General features: G+C 35.1%; 4 protein-coding genes across 4 annotated transcripts; all 4 read left to right on the forward strand.

Annotated features, from left to right (window-relative positions):
* The first annotated feature begins 112 nt into the window (after positions 1-112).
* Positions 113-3,559, forward strand: LOC122598287. Its single transcript, XM_043770885.1, has 2 exons — positions 113-582; positions 3,153-3,559. The coding sequence occupies exons 1-2, from the start codon at positions 224-226 to the stop codon at positions 3,394-3,396; spliced, it is 603 nt and encodes a 200-aa protein (XP_043626820.1). The 5' UTR covers positions 113-223; the 3' UTR covers positions 3,397-3,559.
* Positions 3,560-4,760: 1,201 nt separating this feature from the next.
* Positions 4,761-6,862, forward strand: LOC122598277 (7-deoxyloganetic acid glucosyltransferase-like). Its single transcript, XM_043770875.1, has 2 exons — positions 4,761-5,393; positions 5,702-6,862. The coding sequence occupies exons 1-2, from the start codon at positions 4,853-4,855 to the stop codon at positions 6,649-6,651; spliced, it is 1,491 nt and encodes a 496-aa protein (XP_043626810.1). The 5' UTR covers positions 4,761-4,852; the 3' UTR covers positions 6,652-6,862.
* A 5,501-nt stretch (positions 6,863-12,363) lies between these two features.
* On the forward strand, positions 12,364-14,209 carry LOC122589185 (7-deoxyloganetic acid glucosyltransferase-like). Its single transcript, XM_043761438.1, has 2 exons — positions 12,364-12,850; positions 13,275-14,209. The coding sequence occupies exons 1-2, from the start codon at positions 12,364-12,366 to the stop codon at positions 14,207-14,209; spliced, it is 1,422 nt and encodes a 473-aa protein (XP_043617373.1).
* Positions 14,210-15,036: 827 nt separating this feature from the next.
* Positions 15,037-17,033, forward strand: LOC122589196 (7-deoxyloganetic acid glucosyltransferase-like). The gene is made up of 2 exons (XM_043761449.1): positions 15,037-15,574; positions 16,096-17,033. The coding sequence occupies exons 1-2, from the start codon at positions 15,037-15,039 to the stop codon at positions 17,031-17,033; spliced, it is 1,476 nt and encodes a 491-aa protein (XP_043617384.1).
* Positions 17,034-17,500: the final 467 nt, after the last annotated feature.

The raw sequence follows: 17,500 nt of genomic DNA on the forward strand, positions 1-17,500 counted from the left end.
TAAAGTTGCAATATCATTAGGGGTGTAATCGTAACTTACTTTCTTCCATTTTCAGAACTTTACCATATATGCCACAACAGTTTTATTTCACAGTTTTGTGTCTTTGGGGAGCTTTTTCTGCTGCAACCATGGCCATGAAATGATTTCACACAAACAAAAAGACAAACCCCTTTTTTCATTTACACATAAATACTAATGGTTCTCACCTTTTCTCATTCATTACATGAAAAAAAATCCCACCTTTTTCCCATTCTTTCAACTTGATAAAAAAATGGTAACTTTACAAGAACCCCAACTGGACTTAGAATCCGGCGGTGGCTGTGGAGATGTCACCGGCCGGCAGTCGGAGGTGCCGGAAAAGGGAAGGTTATCCTTTGTGGCGGTGGATGTTGAAAATGGTGGTGAGGTAAATATATTGTTGAAAGATGAAAAAGATTGCAGAATATGTCATATGAGTTTGGATGTAAATAGTGAAGAATCTGAAAATGGGATTCCGATTGAATTGGGGTGTTGTTGTAAAGATGATTTGGCTGTTGCTCATAAACATTGTGCTGAAGCTTGGTTCAAGATTAGGGGCAACAGGTATTTATTATATATATATAACTATTTTTCTTATAGCTATTTATTTACAGATCGATATATTTTTGTTTTATATCTTTCATGCTTAACTTCATGTCTTTCTCTAAGGTTTTTAATTTTACTTTGTGGAGTAATGATATTTATATTTGAATTTGTGTATAATGTATTGGTTTTCTTGCCTTTTTTAGGTTCTAAATATTTCAACTTAGTTTACCTTTTAGCATTATGAAGTTAGAAAGTTTTAAGGTTGTAGGTTCTTGCTAATGTATACTTATATGTAGGAATAGGAATAGGAATAGGAATAGGAATACAAGAACAGAAGGCTAAGTTTAAGATAAGATACATTAATATTAATCCACATGTCTAACTTGGAGCAGCGTGGTTTGGATTAGTGGTAAACCATGACCTCTGAAGACAGAGATCAAAGATTCGATTCTCATCCCATGTAGTGGCCGGAGGTCCTTTTTTACCACTTAGGTAGAATCTAGAAGCAGGCGCTCTAACTAAGTAGAATTAAGGTCTGTCTACATGTTAACCTTCCACATACATCGTCGAGGTCCACATACATCGTCGAGGTATTGGGGCCCAAAACCTGTGAAAGATGGCAGTGAGCACTTCCTCTCCTTTCCTTTCTTTTTATGTCTAACTTGAATAATTAACTATAAAATAGGTAGTAAATTGGTAAATACCCTTTAAGGAATAATATAAGGAGAGAATAGTTTCAGAAATAAAGTCTAAAAATCGACTTTATATGAACTGTTTTGAAAGAGAAAATGCCACATATAAAAAACAAAAACCAAAAAAATGGCACATATAAAAAAAACCCAAAAGAAGTTCACTAGTAACAGTACAACGACAACGATGCCAAATCCCAATAAACTTCAGAAAAACTGGATTGGATCTTCGAAAATAAGTTATGCTTTACACAACTTTTGGTGATCATCATTCAGTTTGGATTTTACATGATATTGTTTTGGGGTCTCATTTTGATACTTGCATAGGGCCTCCAAATTTGCACATTTGTCATCTTGACAAATTTTGGTTATGGCTCCTTAGGGGAAATGTGAGATGTTGATAGTTTTACTAACTTTTCATACCTTCAAAGTAAAAAAAGAATTCAAGAAAAGATATGCAATATTGATTTGTATATTTTACGCATGAGGAACTCATTCATATATATCTTTTAACCATGATGGAATTTGCATTCATCATCATCTTTTCTCTTTCTTTTTCTCATTTGCAAGTGGGATTTGACTCAAACCAACTTAGCAAAACTTTTAAAAGTTTCAAAGGTCATTAATGAATTCAATTATCATGAGATGACATACGATTCTTGTCACTATATTCTAGTGCTGGCGTCCTAAGTTGTTGGACATATAGTTTTTCATTTTGGTTTCATTTTCGGAATCTAATACTGTTTTTAAACGCTAGAGACTGGACTCTCATAATAATCAAAGAATCAAAATCGAAAAAAATGCATGTGGTAGCTCATTACATGGTTTTCCAGTTCTAAAGACTTATGATGAGCTGTCGGCCTACATTATGAGGATTAACACGCCTAAAGCTATTATTGAACTAACTTCAAACTGAAGAACAAAAAGCCTGTTAAATAAATGAATCCAAATTGACTATTACTTGCCAGATTGTTCAATATAGGTTTGGTATTTTCCGCTATATATTTGTTGAGAACTTATTTTTTATGCTCCCATTAGTTTTGATATCTCAAATAAGTATCTGTTTGTGAAACATGCACATGCGCCCACTTGATGACTTTTGATAGATAAGGTTCAAGCCTTGCCTTAAGCGTGTACCACTGTGTTAGGAGAGTTGCCTGGAGTTATTTTTTGTAGGGTGTACAATTGTTGGTGCCAATAAGGCACCCAGCCACCTAGGGTCAAGGGTGTCCCCGTCAATCTATTCTTTCTGAGAGTATCTACTAAAATTTTATATTCCACTTGCACAATACGATTAAGTTATGGTATATACAGGTTTAAGTGACACAAATATATATAATATATATATATATATATATAGGGGTGGGTTATTTTAGGACCAACTCTTATTTTAGGACCAATTAGGACATGTGTTTTTTGTAACTTACATACCACCATCATCATCTACTACGATATACAAGACTTTTTTGTAAAAACACTAAGACTTTTTGGCGACGGGCCCACTAGAAATTTATGTGTAAGTTAACTTACACATGATTTTCCGGCGACGCGGTGGCCGGAAAATCATGGTGGTGGTCGGAGATGATCATGGTGGTGTGTAAGTTACAAAAAACACATGTCCTAAAATTGGTTCTAAAATAAGTGGTTCTAAAATAACTTGCACCATATATATATATATATATATTTGGTTCTTTTTACTCTTACACCAAATTGTAGGTAGCAGAGTAAGTATTGATGGTGTGCTTCATCCATTTGATCAATTTCATGTTTTATATTGTTCTTCTCATCTTAGATATTACATAAACAAGGAATGACACTGGATATAATTTTTTTTAACACTTTAGTTGTAGTTTTGATTGCTAAATTTGGTTTTGTGTGTGTTAATACTTAATACTACAGAACATGTGAAATCTGTGGATCAATTGCAAAAAACATTGCTGGTGCAGATGAGGTTGAAATGTTAGACCAGTGGAACGAAGTAAATGGTTCCACCCCATCTCGTGCCCCCGCATCTGGTGAGACCATGGCTACATTAGATGCCCGCAACTTCTGGCAGGGCCACCGGTTTCTCAACTTCTTATTGGCTTGTATGGTTTTTGCCTTTGTCATATCTTGGCTATTCCATTTCAACGTGCCATCTTGATAACATCAAATGAAGGTCGATGAGGTAATTGTTTCTGGTAGGACGGCATCAATAGAGTGCTCCTCTATTTTTGTCGATAATGTAATGTTTGTAGTGGTTCATTAGTTCTTGTGTGAGTGTAACTTCAAGATATGTATGAAATGTACTCTCTAAGTCAACACAAGTTACATATGCATCAAAAAGGACCTAAACATGGCTCATACAGTGATACAGCTAATTAAAGGACAACATCACCTAGTAACCTAAAATACACCAAATCAATTTCTTCCCAAAAAGCCAATGATCTACAAGGGGAAGGTGAGGCACCAACTTTTACTCACGAAAAGGAGGTTTAATTTTTGGCTAGATCTTTGTGAGGTTTTTTCTTGAATGGAACTACATGATAGGCTTAGCTTAACCACGAGCATTATCTGCGTTTGGGGATGTATGATCGAGATCGTCCTTAAGTTACCTGAGACCTGAGTAGTAATTAGTAAAACAAAAAAATATAAAATTTTTTTTGTAGTAAAACAAAAGTTGGATTAGACACCCATTTTGGCCAATCAGCCCATCCGCAACATTGAATATCTATTAGAGATTGACATGTACTAATATATTTGCTTGTAAGATTATATCCTTCCACTTTATTATTGTTACATTATTATTAAACCAAGTCCCCCAATTTGACGCGTAACACACTAATAATATTTAATAAAATTCCAAAAAAATAAATAATCGAAACACACATATATCCACGTACAGCATTGTCGGCTAAACCCTGATCTCTGTCACACTAGGACCATATATGCAAAAGCACCGATGGGAAACACACATTATGAGTGGATATGTATTGCGACATGATATATCACACTCACTACTCTTAGAGCTATTGTCATTTTAAATAGTGACATTTAATAGGCACAATTATACATTGATTCTAATACATACATATCAAGTCAAAAATCGGATAGATACTTATAACCACCCCCAAGGGTGATGGGCAATTTAGGCATAAGGTGAAGGCGTTACCGTCCAATGCCAGATTTTCCGGCATGTTAGGGACACATATATATTGGTTTTTAGGTCACCGGGTCAAATTTTGTTGTGTTTAGCCTATGGTTCTTTTCTTTATCTAGCTCGCCACAGACTTATAAATCGTCACGGCCGCTCTTGCCAATGGTGGGACCGTGACCTATTTAGATCCATTCGGCTTTTTTCAACTCGTAGCAACCCAAATTCAACTTTACAGCATCAGTTTTCAACACTAGATAGCAACCTCGAAATTATTGAGACAAAAAAAGAATGACCTGCCTTTTCTTCTTACGTTTATTATAAAATAAATTCCATTTCACACACACTAAATGTTACTAATATATATTCACATATTGCATATACGCTTTTCACAACTTTGATCACCTTATATATATATTCACACTCTAACGATCCATAAATCAAACAAGTCAAATTCAATACAAAAATGGACCAAAATCATGAACAAATTAACAGTACTAAAAATGCACTTGAACCACATGTACTAATCTTTCCTTTACCATTTCAAGGACCAGTTAATTGTGCACTCAAATTAGCCGAACTCCTATGTCTTTCGGGCATCCAAGTCACCTTTCTAAACACCGATCACATACACCGTCCTCTTCTTCAACACACCCAAGTCTTGGCCCGGTTCAACAGTTACCCGAACTTCAAATTTGAGACTGTCCCAGATGGAGTTGAGCATGAAAAACCGGTCTCTGGAGACCGGTTCATGGAAGTGATGGAAGCTGTGGATAGAGTGAGTAAACCATTGTTTCGTGAGATGATGGTTTCGGGCAAGTTTAGCTCGAGATCAGAACGGCCCGTGACGTTGATGATACCGGATGGCTGCTTTAGTTTTGCTGTGGAGATAGCTAAAGAAACGTCGATTCCGGTGATTTGTTTCGATACTGTGAGTCCATGCTGCTTATGGACTTGTTATTTGAATCTTCCTACTTTAATTGAAGCTGGGGATGTTCCCTTTAAAGGTTTGTTTAATTTCTTCTTTAAGATTGCTTGATTAATATGCAATTGTTATATGAATGGCCATAGAATAACATGTTAAAAATGAAAAATCTTTTACTTTTGAAGATCTATATAGATAAAATTTTGGTCCATAATTATATGGTCACATATTGCTATTGTACTATAGTGTTATTGACTTTTAATTACATCTAGCTAAGGTATTCAATGGTCAACTTAGAGATAAAAGTATGGTGAAAGAAAACAATAAAAGAATCAAGAAAAAAGAGAAGATATATATGCTGACACCATTATCTATTTTCTTGTTTTACAGGGGATGATTTAGACCAACTTATAGCAAGTGTACCCGGAACTGAAAATGTAATGCGAAGACGGGATCTTGCTAGCTTTTGTAGGACCGACGATATATCCAACGACCCTGTTATCGAACTTATTGTAAAAGAAGCTCGATCCGTTCCTCAAGCAGACGGTCTCATAATCAACACGTTTGAAGAGTTAGATAGCCTAGTACTCCCACACATGCGAAAGCTTTGTCCAAATGTTTACCCCATAGGTCCACTTCACTCGCTCCACAAAGCCCGACTCATGCCTAAAACAACAACACCGTCTCCCGAAGCCACCTTCACAAATAGTGTTTGGAAAGAAGATAGAACTTGTTTGTTGTGGCTAGATAAACACGCTCCAAAATCCGTCCTTTATGTTAGCATTGGGAGTCTTGCAACGATGTCAGTTCACCAGCTGCTCGAAATATGGTATGGTGTGGTTAATAGTGGAAATCCTTTTTTATGGGTGAGACGCCCTGGGTCAATCACCGGTGAGTATGACGAGTCAATGGTTCCAAGTGAACTACTAGCTCGTACAAAAGAAATCGGGTGTATAGTAGATTGGGCCCCACAAGAAGATGTCCTTGGCCATCCAGCTGTCGGAGGGTTCTTAACACATAGTGGATGGAACTCGACCATTGAGAGTATAGTGGAAGGTGTTCCCATGATTTGTTGGCCTTATTTCGTGGACCAACAAGTTAATAGTCGATTTGTGGAAGAGGTATGGAAGATCGGAGTAGATATGAAAGATACTTGTGATCGGTTGATTGTTGAAAAAGCGGTGAGGGATGTCATGGATGTGAAACGAGATGTGTTTGCAAAATCTGCGGATACATGGAAAATATTGGCCGAAGAGTCGATAAGTGAAACGGGTTCCTCATCTAGGAGTGTGGCCCGTTTGATTGATGATATAAAAGCCATGAGCAATGCCAAAAAGTAAACATATGTGCTAGAGTTGAGTTCGAAACCAAACCCCCACATACAATTGGCGTGTTAATTGTTGAATAATTGATTAATATATAAGTGTGTATTCTAAATATCCATCTCAAACATAAATAATCATCACTTTCAGAAATAAATATATGCAATGTTATTTTAATAGGTTGTACTTCAAAATTTATCTAATAACTATTCTCTCTGTTTCATTTTAAGTGTACTTTCAAAGTTTTTTCTTTCAACTTTAATTGTAAATATTTTTGTTTTGTATTATATATTAGTTGATGAAGGTTATATGGATGAATGAAAAGTACTTCTAAAATTCAATAATTTTATATATTTTATATCAATTGTTATATTTTATATAAATCAAAATATTTACGGTTAAAAATATATAAAAAAAACTCTGAATGTTAAATTAGGATACTCAAGTTGAGACGAAAGAATAAAACAAATGAATAGTCAACTTGTGAAAGATGTATGAAAGATGAGGGGAGAGATATATATATGAAAGATTCTTGTGATTGGTTGATAGTTCGAAAAAGCGATAAAAGATACCATGGATGTGAAATGAGTTGTGTTTGTAAAATCAACACATACTTGGAAAATACGAGCCAAAGTAGTCAAATAACCGATCGAGATGGGTTCCTCATCGATGAATGTGGCCCGTTGACCGATGATATGTAACAAATAAACATGTTGCATATATGTGCCACACTTGAGTTCGAAACCAACCCCATATATAATTGGGGTGTTTAAGACGTTGCAATTATTATAAATGTATATTTTATGTATATATTTCAAGCATCTCATTAATATCTAAAATAAATATATGCAGGCCGGGTTATCTTCTTGTTTATATTTTTTTATAAAAAAAAATAAACCCTCTCCCTTAAATTTAAGAATTTAATATGTCTAATTTACCCTTCATCTTAATACATCTTTAATCATATTTTATAGACTGAGACTAAAATGCCTTTAAAAAAAAATTCAACTTTTATCTCTCTCTCACATAGCAAAAACACTAACTCACAATTCGTCTCCCTCCTCCCCCCTTTCACATCCCACCACAAAAATTCACCACATCTTCGGCCGCAATGAAATTACTTTTACGTTAATAACCACACTGTCACCGCCGCTGCATTGCACGGACACCAATCTAATACTTCAGAATGAAAACTTATAAGTATAACTCAATAATCTAACAAGTACTTCAAAGTATATTTCACAGAAAAAGATTTTGCCCCTAGGCACGCAAATACTCTCCAACTAGTGGGCTCAAGCCTCGCATTGTGGGACTTCAATTATCGTGTTAATAAGATTTTGTTATCAATGTATCTACGTTGAACTTACAACAAATATGGATAGAAAAAAGATATTTATTTAAGGGCAATATCAAAAACACGTTGAAAAATTTGCAACATTGAATAGATAATGTGCAAGAAAACTAAAACCGAAAACGATATGACAAACCCTTTTGCAATATTGTACAGATCCATTTAGTTTTAGTGCAAGAAAACCAAAAATAAAAAAAGAAAGAAAAGCAAAATGATGAATCAAAGTTTCCAGTATATATATTAGGAGCAAGGGTGTAGTGCCAAAACATTGGCAAATTGACAAGTTTGGTAAGTTTTCGACCAATGACAAGTCGACACGTCTCGTTGCAAAAAACTAGGCAAAACTTGCCAAATTACATAGTGTAGCAAACCAAACTAGCTAAGACTTGCCAACTTACTAATGTCGGAAAACTTATAAATGGTAACTGGAAAATAATCAAAGTTGTCGGAAAACATAAAAAGTGATCGTTTTTTGTATAAAATAGAAACTTGGGCTCAGAATTTTGGGGTTGGGAATTTCGGAAGTCGGAGACGCCATGGCTGCTCCGAAGGTTTAACCCGCCAAGATACGCCTCGGATCATCCGAGTCCCATTTTTACGAACATTTGTATCATAATCACCCATTTAACGTAACACCGACAACCTAACTGTTCAACAATACCATCATCGGCTAAAACTACTTTTTCCGGCTACCAATTGCTTTAGTGGAACAAAATCCGACAACGCTACCAACGAAAAATCGGGCAACACTACCACTAAGTTAACACTACCAAGCTAATCACAAACATGCAATTAACGGCAATGTAAAAAGATAAATATACATATATATACATATCAGCAGCAACAACTGTTCACCGTAAAACCCAAGAAAGGGCTTGCCGGAAAACCAGCTGCTACAAGCAGCAACAGCAATTAACCGGAAAACCCAAGAAAAGGCCCGCCGAAAACCGATGCAACATGCAACAACACCAACAGTTCATCGGAAACCCAAGAAAGGGCTCGCCGGTAAACCGAACCAACAAAGAAACAGAAATCCCTAATGGATTAAACCGGAAATCCCAAAAAAGGTTGCCAGAAAACCGAACAAGTAGTCAAATAGCCAACTACACCATTGCACAAGCCAAACAAAGTTTTGGCCGTTAAAAAGTGAATGTTTCTGGTCGGCAACCACCGGAAACCCCAAAAAGGGGTTTCTAATCTCACCGGAAAGGGTGCATGATATCGCCTATTTTATATATATTTATTTAAAGCGATATCATCTCTTTTAAGTTTATATTGCGATCATTTTATGGACTATTGATATTTATTAGACAATTTATGTGAATTGTAGGTTCATTTGATGAAGTATAATGAAAGTCTTAAAATAGTTGTTCTTAGCTCAAGTTTGGAATACATTTGCAGATCAGGAGAAAAGAACTATGTAACTTGGAAATTGCAATGAACTTATATGGTGGGCTAAGTTGGGCCGATGACAAGAAATAAAGTGGCAGCTCACTTAATTTACATAAAGTCCAAAATGAATGAAGGGCCAATATCTCCCTTGTTTTGTTCGTGTGGGCCGAAAATAAAAAAAAGAAACAAGTGAAGTCGGTTGGAGTATTAAGTATATATATCATTATATGGATCATATTTAATTAAGGAGGTTTTGGGCGTGGGTTTTGTAACCGCCAAAAGTGAAGTTTGGTGAGGAGCTGCGCACAAGTCAAATTCAGCCTTCTATGGTGTTCGACTTCATCATAAACAACCCACAATTCTCGTTCGATTTCTCTTTTCTTTATTTCTTTTATTAGTTGTTTAATTACAAGACTATTTTACTATACAATTATTATTATGGATTTTATTTATTCAATGATTGTTAGTTTTATTAGTTTTGTCATGAATAGCTAAATCTTTTCATCATCTACCAAGATGAAGTGATACAATTGAATGATGGTTGCACTATATTTATAATTCAAGTTGATTTGATTTAACATTGTGTCGTAATCTTAGCTTATTAATTCTTTGTTATTTAACTCTTAATTGCGGATAGTTTTTGCATGATCTTAGTGGTAACTTAGGTTGTGTAAAAGTTATTTTGATTGCTTGGTCAGAAGTGATTGTTTCCATGACGGGTACGGTAGAAAGTAATTAATAGTTAATAAGAATTAATGGGTTAATGGTTGGGTACAATCAATAGACACAATTGTTATCTAAATAACCAAAATAATTAGTTGACTAGGAAAGTTATGAAAAACGTCTCGGGGTACCGGTCTTAGTTATGGAACTAATTAATTAAGGGAATTGAATAAAGTAACGAACTTGACGGGTACGGGGTGAGTCTTTGTTTAGTTCTCGGTTATTAATCAACATATTTGAATTGTTTCTTCATTTAGTTGCAACCTGAATTTTTTAGTGTCATGGATTCGAGGTAGATGATCCTTTAATTAATCTTGATATTAAATACTCTCTTTTCAATTAATTCTACGGAATTACAAACTTTTGAAATCTAACTAACTATTTTCAAATCCAAGGTGACGAGAGTCTTTAAAATCCAAAACCCTTTTCTAAACTACTTTAAACTCGCTTGCTCTTTATCAGTCCCTGCGTTCGATCCTGGACTTGCCTTTTAGCTATACTATATATGAACGAGTCCATTGCCCGCAAATGTGTAGTAGTCGGTAATTAGGTAGTTCTTGTTTATAATTAGGTAGCTATACTATATATGAACGGGTCCGCTGTCGGGGACTGTTTTTAGGAGTTTAGTTTGAGATTTTGTAGTTTGATCCTTTCTTGTATTAATTTACGAGAAAGTTACTTGCTTTATTAGTTTAGCGTAGTTTAGTTTTAGTTTTAATTAGTTTTTACATTTAGTTTATTTTGTGTTATACACTTGCTTTTCACGGGGTTTCTAGTGTTTGCTTTTATAGGTAAAATGGATTTGGACGAATTCTTGCATGAATTTGGGAAGCCGAGTGATGTTTATTCACAATCTGATCTTGGTGACTTGACCATGGAGGAGTTTTTGGAGGAATTTATGGAGCCCAGAGATATTTTGAGTAAGATAATAATGCAAGAGGCTCTAGAGGCTGATTTACTTTCATTAACATTGGTGAAAGTTGAATTAAAAGAAGTTGATCCATTAGACTCCATTCCTTATGAAAAGAAACCTGTAAGTGTGTTTTAACATGATGTGCCTTCAATTGATCATAATGATTCTCCTTTCCATCTTCGGATAGGTACTTTATTTTTTGAAGGTACGCATCACTACTATCATCCCCGCTTAAATTTAAGTGTGGGGGAACAAACCATAATTTCTTGTAAATAACATTGGATTCAAGCTAATGACTCGAACAAAAAATTAGCGCTTCCGAGAGGCAACCCGTGGTTAGGTAATTTTATTTTTAAATTTTTTCTAGCCGATTAAACTTGCCAAAAATAGCCGATGAATGTGCTATAGGGTTGCCAAAGAGTCGATGATAGTCGATGATTTTTTTCGATATAAATAGCTGACTACACCCTTGCCCCTTATAAGAAAATACAAACGCAAAAAAACTGTACAAAAATCAAGAAAGAAACTCAAACAAGAACCCATATGGTAAAATCCAGATAATAATGGGGGTGTAAGATGAGACAAATTGAAGAGTGCCTAATATATTACTCCAGAACATAAAAGCAAAAAATATGTGCAAAAGACAAAGACGAATAAAAAAGAAAAACATGCAAACTGGATTTGATATGGCAAAATCCGAGTGTAAGATGAACTGGTGGACAGTGTTATCACCCGATATATTAGTTGAGAACACAAAGGAAAAAACTTTATTGTGCAAAATACTGAAAAAATCGGAAAGAAAAAATGTAAACGGAATTTGATATAACAAAATTCAAATAATTATAAAGGATTTAATATCATCAAGCAGTGTCACGTTGGTGGCACTATTCATAAACACAATCTTTAATGTAATTGATAAGGGTGACGATCTTTATATCACCTAATTTTTAACGTACACTACTAAATGTGTTTGATAGTGGTATACAGTCAAAAGTAAGTGGTGTACAAATCATTACCAAATTGATAATGTTTTAAAAACCGGTTTTTAAATAACCTGGAAAAAGTAAATAAAAGATCAAAAACTCATTTCAAAAACAATCAGACTTGTTTGACCGGCCTATTCGAACCGTTTTTAAAAGCATTGATGCCTTCTCCATATATAAGACAAGTTTGAACGGATCTTTATGTTCCATACTAAAGATCCAAATATATATCACTTTCATGCTCATATAAACATGTTAAAATTAATCACATATATACACATATTTTTGGTACCAAGCATTATGCATGTATAGTTGTGAGTAACTCACTATTTTTCTTTGTTTTCACTAATCACTACCTACATATATTCATGGATCAACAACCCTCATCTCTACATGTCCTAATCTTTCCCTTACCAGCACAAGGCCACATAACCTCAATGTTAAAGTTGACCGAGCTTCTCTTGCCGGCCGGTCTCAACGTCACCTTTCTAATATCCGCTAAGGACCACGACAGACTATCCCGCTTCACCACTATCAACTCTCGACTCAATTGCTATCCTGGTTTTCGGTTCCATGTCATCCATGGACTCTATGAAGGCCCTTTAGACACCGATGAAAAGCTAAAAACGATGTATGATCGTTTGACTGAAGTAACTAAACCGTTGCTTAGTAACTTATTGCTTCATGACTCTAAGGTTACTTGTTTAATAGCTGATGGGATTTATGGTTATTCACTTGATGCTGCTGAAGGTACCGGAGTTCCCGTTATTCTTTTCCGGACGTTTAGTGCTTGTGCTTTTTGGGCTTGTTTTTCTCTCCCGGATCTTATAAGCTCCGGCGAGCTTCCTTTCCGAGGTACTATCTTAATTTAATTTGATTCACCAATATTTGCCATGCATGAACTCATCTTAATTAGCTAGCTAATTAATGTATCACATTTTGTATGTCACATAACAAAATATTTTATTTAACATATATGGTATTATTCTTTTAACTAAAGTTATCTGATTTTTTAATATTTTGAATTATGTTCTTTTCATCCATACTAAAAACCAAAACATATACAATATATACGATCTCGTCGGTATCGTTTTGGAATTTCGCTAACATGGAATCCAATGCTATTTTTTAATAACAAATTGGATCATTGAGAGTTTATTAATTGATTTTTATACACATGACTAAACGACTCATTTACAACTATATGTCAATTTCATTTGTAGTTATATATCTTGATCTAATGCTTAGCATTTAACTCTTGTAATTAATGAATCGAAAGGTACGAACATGGATGAACAGATAGTAAATATCAAGGGTATGGAAGGATTTCTCCGCCAACGTGATCTTCCAAAGTTTTGCCGTTTTGGTTTAAATAACCCGACTATGCAAACTGTTATGAATGCAACACGCCGGACTCCAAGTGCTCATGGACTCATTCTCAACACTTTTGAAGACCTTGAAGGTCCGATTCTCTCTCAGATACGCGAATATTGCCCAAACATCTATACCCTAGGACCACTTCATGCTCACTTGAAAGCACGATCCGAATCAAATTCGACTTTCTCAAATAGTTTATTTGAAGAAGATAAGTCGTGTATCGATTGGCTGGATAAAAAAGAACCAAGATCCGTGTTATATGTGAGTTTTGGAAGTATAACGATCATAACAAGGGAGCAACTTCTTGAGTTTTGGTACGGTCTAGTGAATAGTGAAATGCCGTTCTTGTGGGTCCTTAGAGAGGATATAATGTCAAGTTATGGTGATAATAAAGTTCCTTCTGAGTTAGAAGAAGCTTCAAAACAAAGAGGGTATATAGTTGGGTGGGCTCCACAAGAAGACGTCTTAGCCCACCCAGCTGTAGGTGCGTTTTTAACACATAGTGGGTGGAACTCAACCCTGGAAAGTATAGTTGAAGGAGTACCAATGGTGAGTTGGCCTTTTTTCGGAGATCAACAAATAAATAGTAGATTCGTTGAGGCGGTATGGAAGTTAGGGCTAGACATGAAGGATACATGCGAAAGAGTGATAGTTGAGAAGACTATAAAAGAAGTAATGGAAGTTAGGAAGAAAGAATTTACGGATTCCGCATTTGGTATGGCGAAATTAGCAAGGGAATCCGTGAGAGAGGGCGGGTCTTCTTATAGTAATTTGGATCGTCTTGTTGAGGATATTAAGATAATGGGCGCTCGATCGAAAGAAATTATATTGGGTTAATTAAATTGCTAATGAGATGATTGATATGATACATGCATGAATATTGTTAGATTGGATTTTCTTATATATGATACATGAGCTAATGCTGGCCATCTATCTCTTTGCTCTCATATATATTTACAGGCTTTCATATTTGTTTAAAATTATATATGATCGAAGAATCATCAGCAACATCTATTCTTATATGTTATTGGGTTTCTCTCGTTAGATTTTTTTCAATAATCCCAACAGACAACCAAACAGTAAAGGTTTTTCTAATGACAATGTTATGAGTTATATTAATAATGTATACGAAGAATTTTAAATCACAGTGTATTTTTGATAGCGAATAAAAATCAAAAAATTGTTCAAAGACGTTGTTATATGAACTTAACACAATGTATTTTTAAAAACACAATAAAAATACATTGTGTTAAATTCAGATATGTTTTGATCAGTTTTCTAGTTTCAATTAGTTTTTAAATGAGGACAACCATAAATAGATCTCTAAATACAAATCATTTAGTTAATTCTCCAAGTTGTGAACATATAAATATGCCTTTAACCAATCTGGCCGACCTTCAAGTGGACTTTAATTTAATCGTAATATTCAAATTTCGGTATATTCGCATGAACCCCGATAAAAATATGAAGTTTACCTATATTTAGAAACATTATCTTGCAAGTTCAACTTATATTTATTCACACAAATGGTATTATTAATTATGTTTTACTTAATTATTTCCATATTGGTTATTAAATAAGTTCACTCTCATTAGCTATATATATCACCCTAGCTATTTCAAGTAACTATCACAATAATTAAGAAGGTTGAAATCCTTCCAAAAATGGGAAAAACTTATCAAGAAGTCCATAGTAAAACCCCATTCGAACCCCACGTATTACTCTTTCCAATTCCATTCCAAGGCCCCGTTAATTGTTTTCTAAAGTTAGCCGAACTCCTTTGTGTTTCCGGCATTCATGTCACCTTTCTTAACAATAATCACATCCACGGTCCTCTTTTACGCCACACCCAAGTATTGTCTCGATTCAGCCGCTACCCTAACTTCCGTTTCGAGACAATACCAGATGGGCTGGAGCATGAAAATCCGGTCTCTGGAGACCGGTTCCAAGAGGTTATGGACGCTATAGATGTAGTGACTAAACCACTTTTTAGGGAGATGATTGTTTCGGGTAGTTTGAGTAGGAGATCTAAACGGCCGGTCACAGTAATGATAGTCGATGGCGTGTTTAGTTTTGCAGCGGAAGTGGGTTTTGAAACGTCTACTCCGGTTCTTAGTTTTGAAACCATTAGTCCATGCTGCTTGTGGACTTCTTATTTCCATCTCCATAACCTTATTGAAGTTGGGCATCTTCCTTTCAAAGGTTTGTACATCATTTAGATCAAATGTAACATTTAATATACAAATTATTAGTTTGTACATGCATCGAAACCAAAACCGTACTAATTGTATGAGCAATAAGGTATATAGACCGTACGTCTTAATTCATTAAGGTGGAGAAACTACATAAGAAACCCCGGCCTTAATTATATGTGTGCTAAATCCGTTTCATTGAAAGATAAATGGATAATATCTGATACACTAGCTTACATACTAGAAGTTTGACAATATTGTGTTAACCGGGGCATCATATATGTATATGATCATATATCCGGTTTTGATTTTTGAAAGAACATTTTATGAGTAAAGGAAAGACACCAAATCTTACACAACAAATAATTAGAACAAATCTATTATTAGAATCAAACTATGCTATCTCTATTGGGCTCCATATACTAATATACGTATACCATTACAATTATACGATTTATAGTATTTTGGTAGAATATATATAAAGCTACAAACAAACTATAAATGGCATATTCTGTTTTTGTTGCTTTGTAGGAAATGATTTAGACGAACCCATCAAAATTGTGGTCGGCACTGAACATGTTCTGCGTAAACGGGATCTTGCTGAATTTTGTCGTAAAAAGAATCTGTCCGACCCTGAAATTCAACGTACCTTAAAAGAAGCCAAAACAATTCCTCGGACTCAAGGGCTCATACTCAACACATTCGAAGAGTTGGATGGTCTAATACTGTCACACATGAGAAAGCTTTGCCCAAACATTTACACTATAGGCCCGTTACACTCTTTACACGAAGCCCGACTTATTCCCAATAAGTCCCCCAAAACCTCCTTCTCAAACAGCATTTGGAAGGAAGATCAAACTTGCTTGTCATGGCTCGATAAATTTCCTTCAAAAACGGTTGTTTATGTCAGTATTGGAAGTATGGCAACCTTGACATTTGACCAGATGCTCGAAGTATGGCATGGCTTGGTAAATAGTAACAAACCTTTCTTGTGGGTGAGACGCCCAGGGTCAATCACTTGTGAGAACAACGAGTCTATTGTTCCGAATGAATTACTGGAGTATTCACAAAAAATGGGGTGCATAATAGATTGGGCACCACAAGAAGATGTCCTAGCCCATCGAGCCATTGGTGGGTTTTTGACACATAGTGGGTGGAACTCGACCTTGGAGAGTATCGTCCAAGGTATTCCAATGATATGTCGGCCGTTTTACGTGGACCAACTAGTGAATAGTCGATTTGTTGGAGAGGTATGGAAAGCTGGAATCGACGTAAAAGATACATGTGATCGGTTGATTATTGAAAAGGCCGTGAGGGATATCATGGATGTGAAACGAGATGTGTTTACTCAAACTACCAATACTTGGGCTAATTTGGCGAAAGAATCCATTAGTGAGACAGGGTCGTCATCCATAAGTTTGAGTCGTTTAATCGATGATATAAGAGTAATGACCTCGACAATGAAGTAATTAATTATCATTATGCAGTTACCAAAATTGTGACATGAGTTTCGACTCATGTGGTACTTCAATAATCATTTCTCTTCTTAATTAGATAAATTTTTTCTTTCCTATTTCGTTATGTAGTCAAAAGGTATTTCTTTTCTGTTATTGTTTCTACGTTAAGTTATGTTTTATTTTTTTACGAACAGTATACGACATCAGGTTTACCTTACCATATAATGGTGAAGTCTTGCACGTACCCTAGACAACGAGATATTGACCATGAGTCGTTACAAGTTTTCAGAAAAAAAACCTTAAAATTTAATTTGTCATCTCTAAAGGTTAAACTCAAGATCTTGGGTAAAATCAGAAATGTCTTTACATGAATATGGCTAGTTTATAAACAAATGGAAAATGCTAAACTTAACAAAGCCCATATATATGGCTTCCCTTAACGTGTATTAAAAGATTGTATATTTTCATATTAAAAGTTC

Source organism: Erigeron canadensis, chromosome 1, assembly GCF_010389155.1.
Source record: "Erigeron canadensis isolate Cc75 chromosome 1, C_canadensis_v1, whole genome shotgun sequence".
Lineage (NCBI taxonomy): Eukaryota > Viridiplantae > Streptophyta > Magnoliopsida > Asterales > Asteraceae > Erigeron > Erigeron canadensis.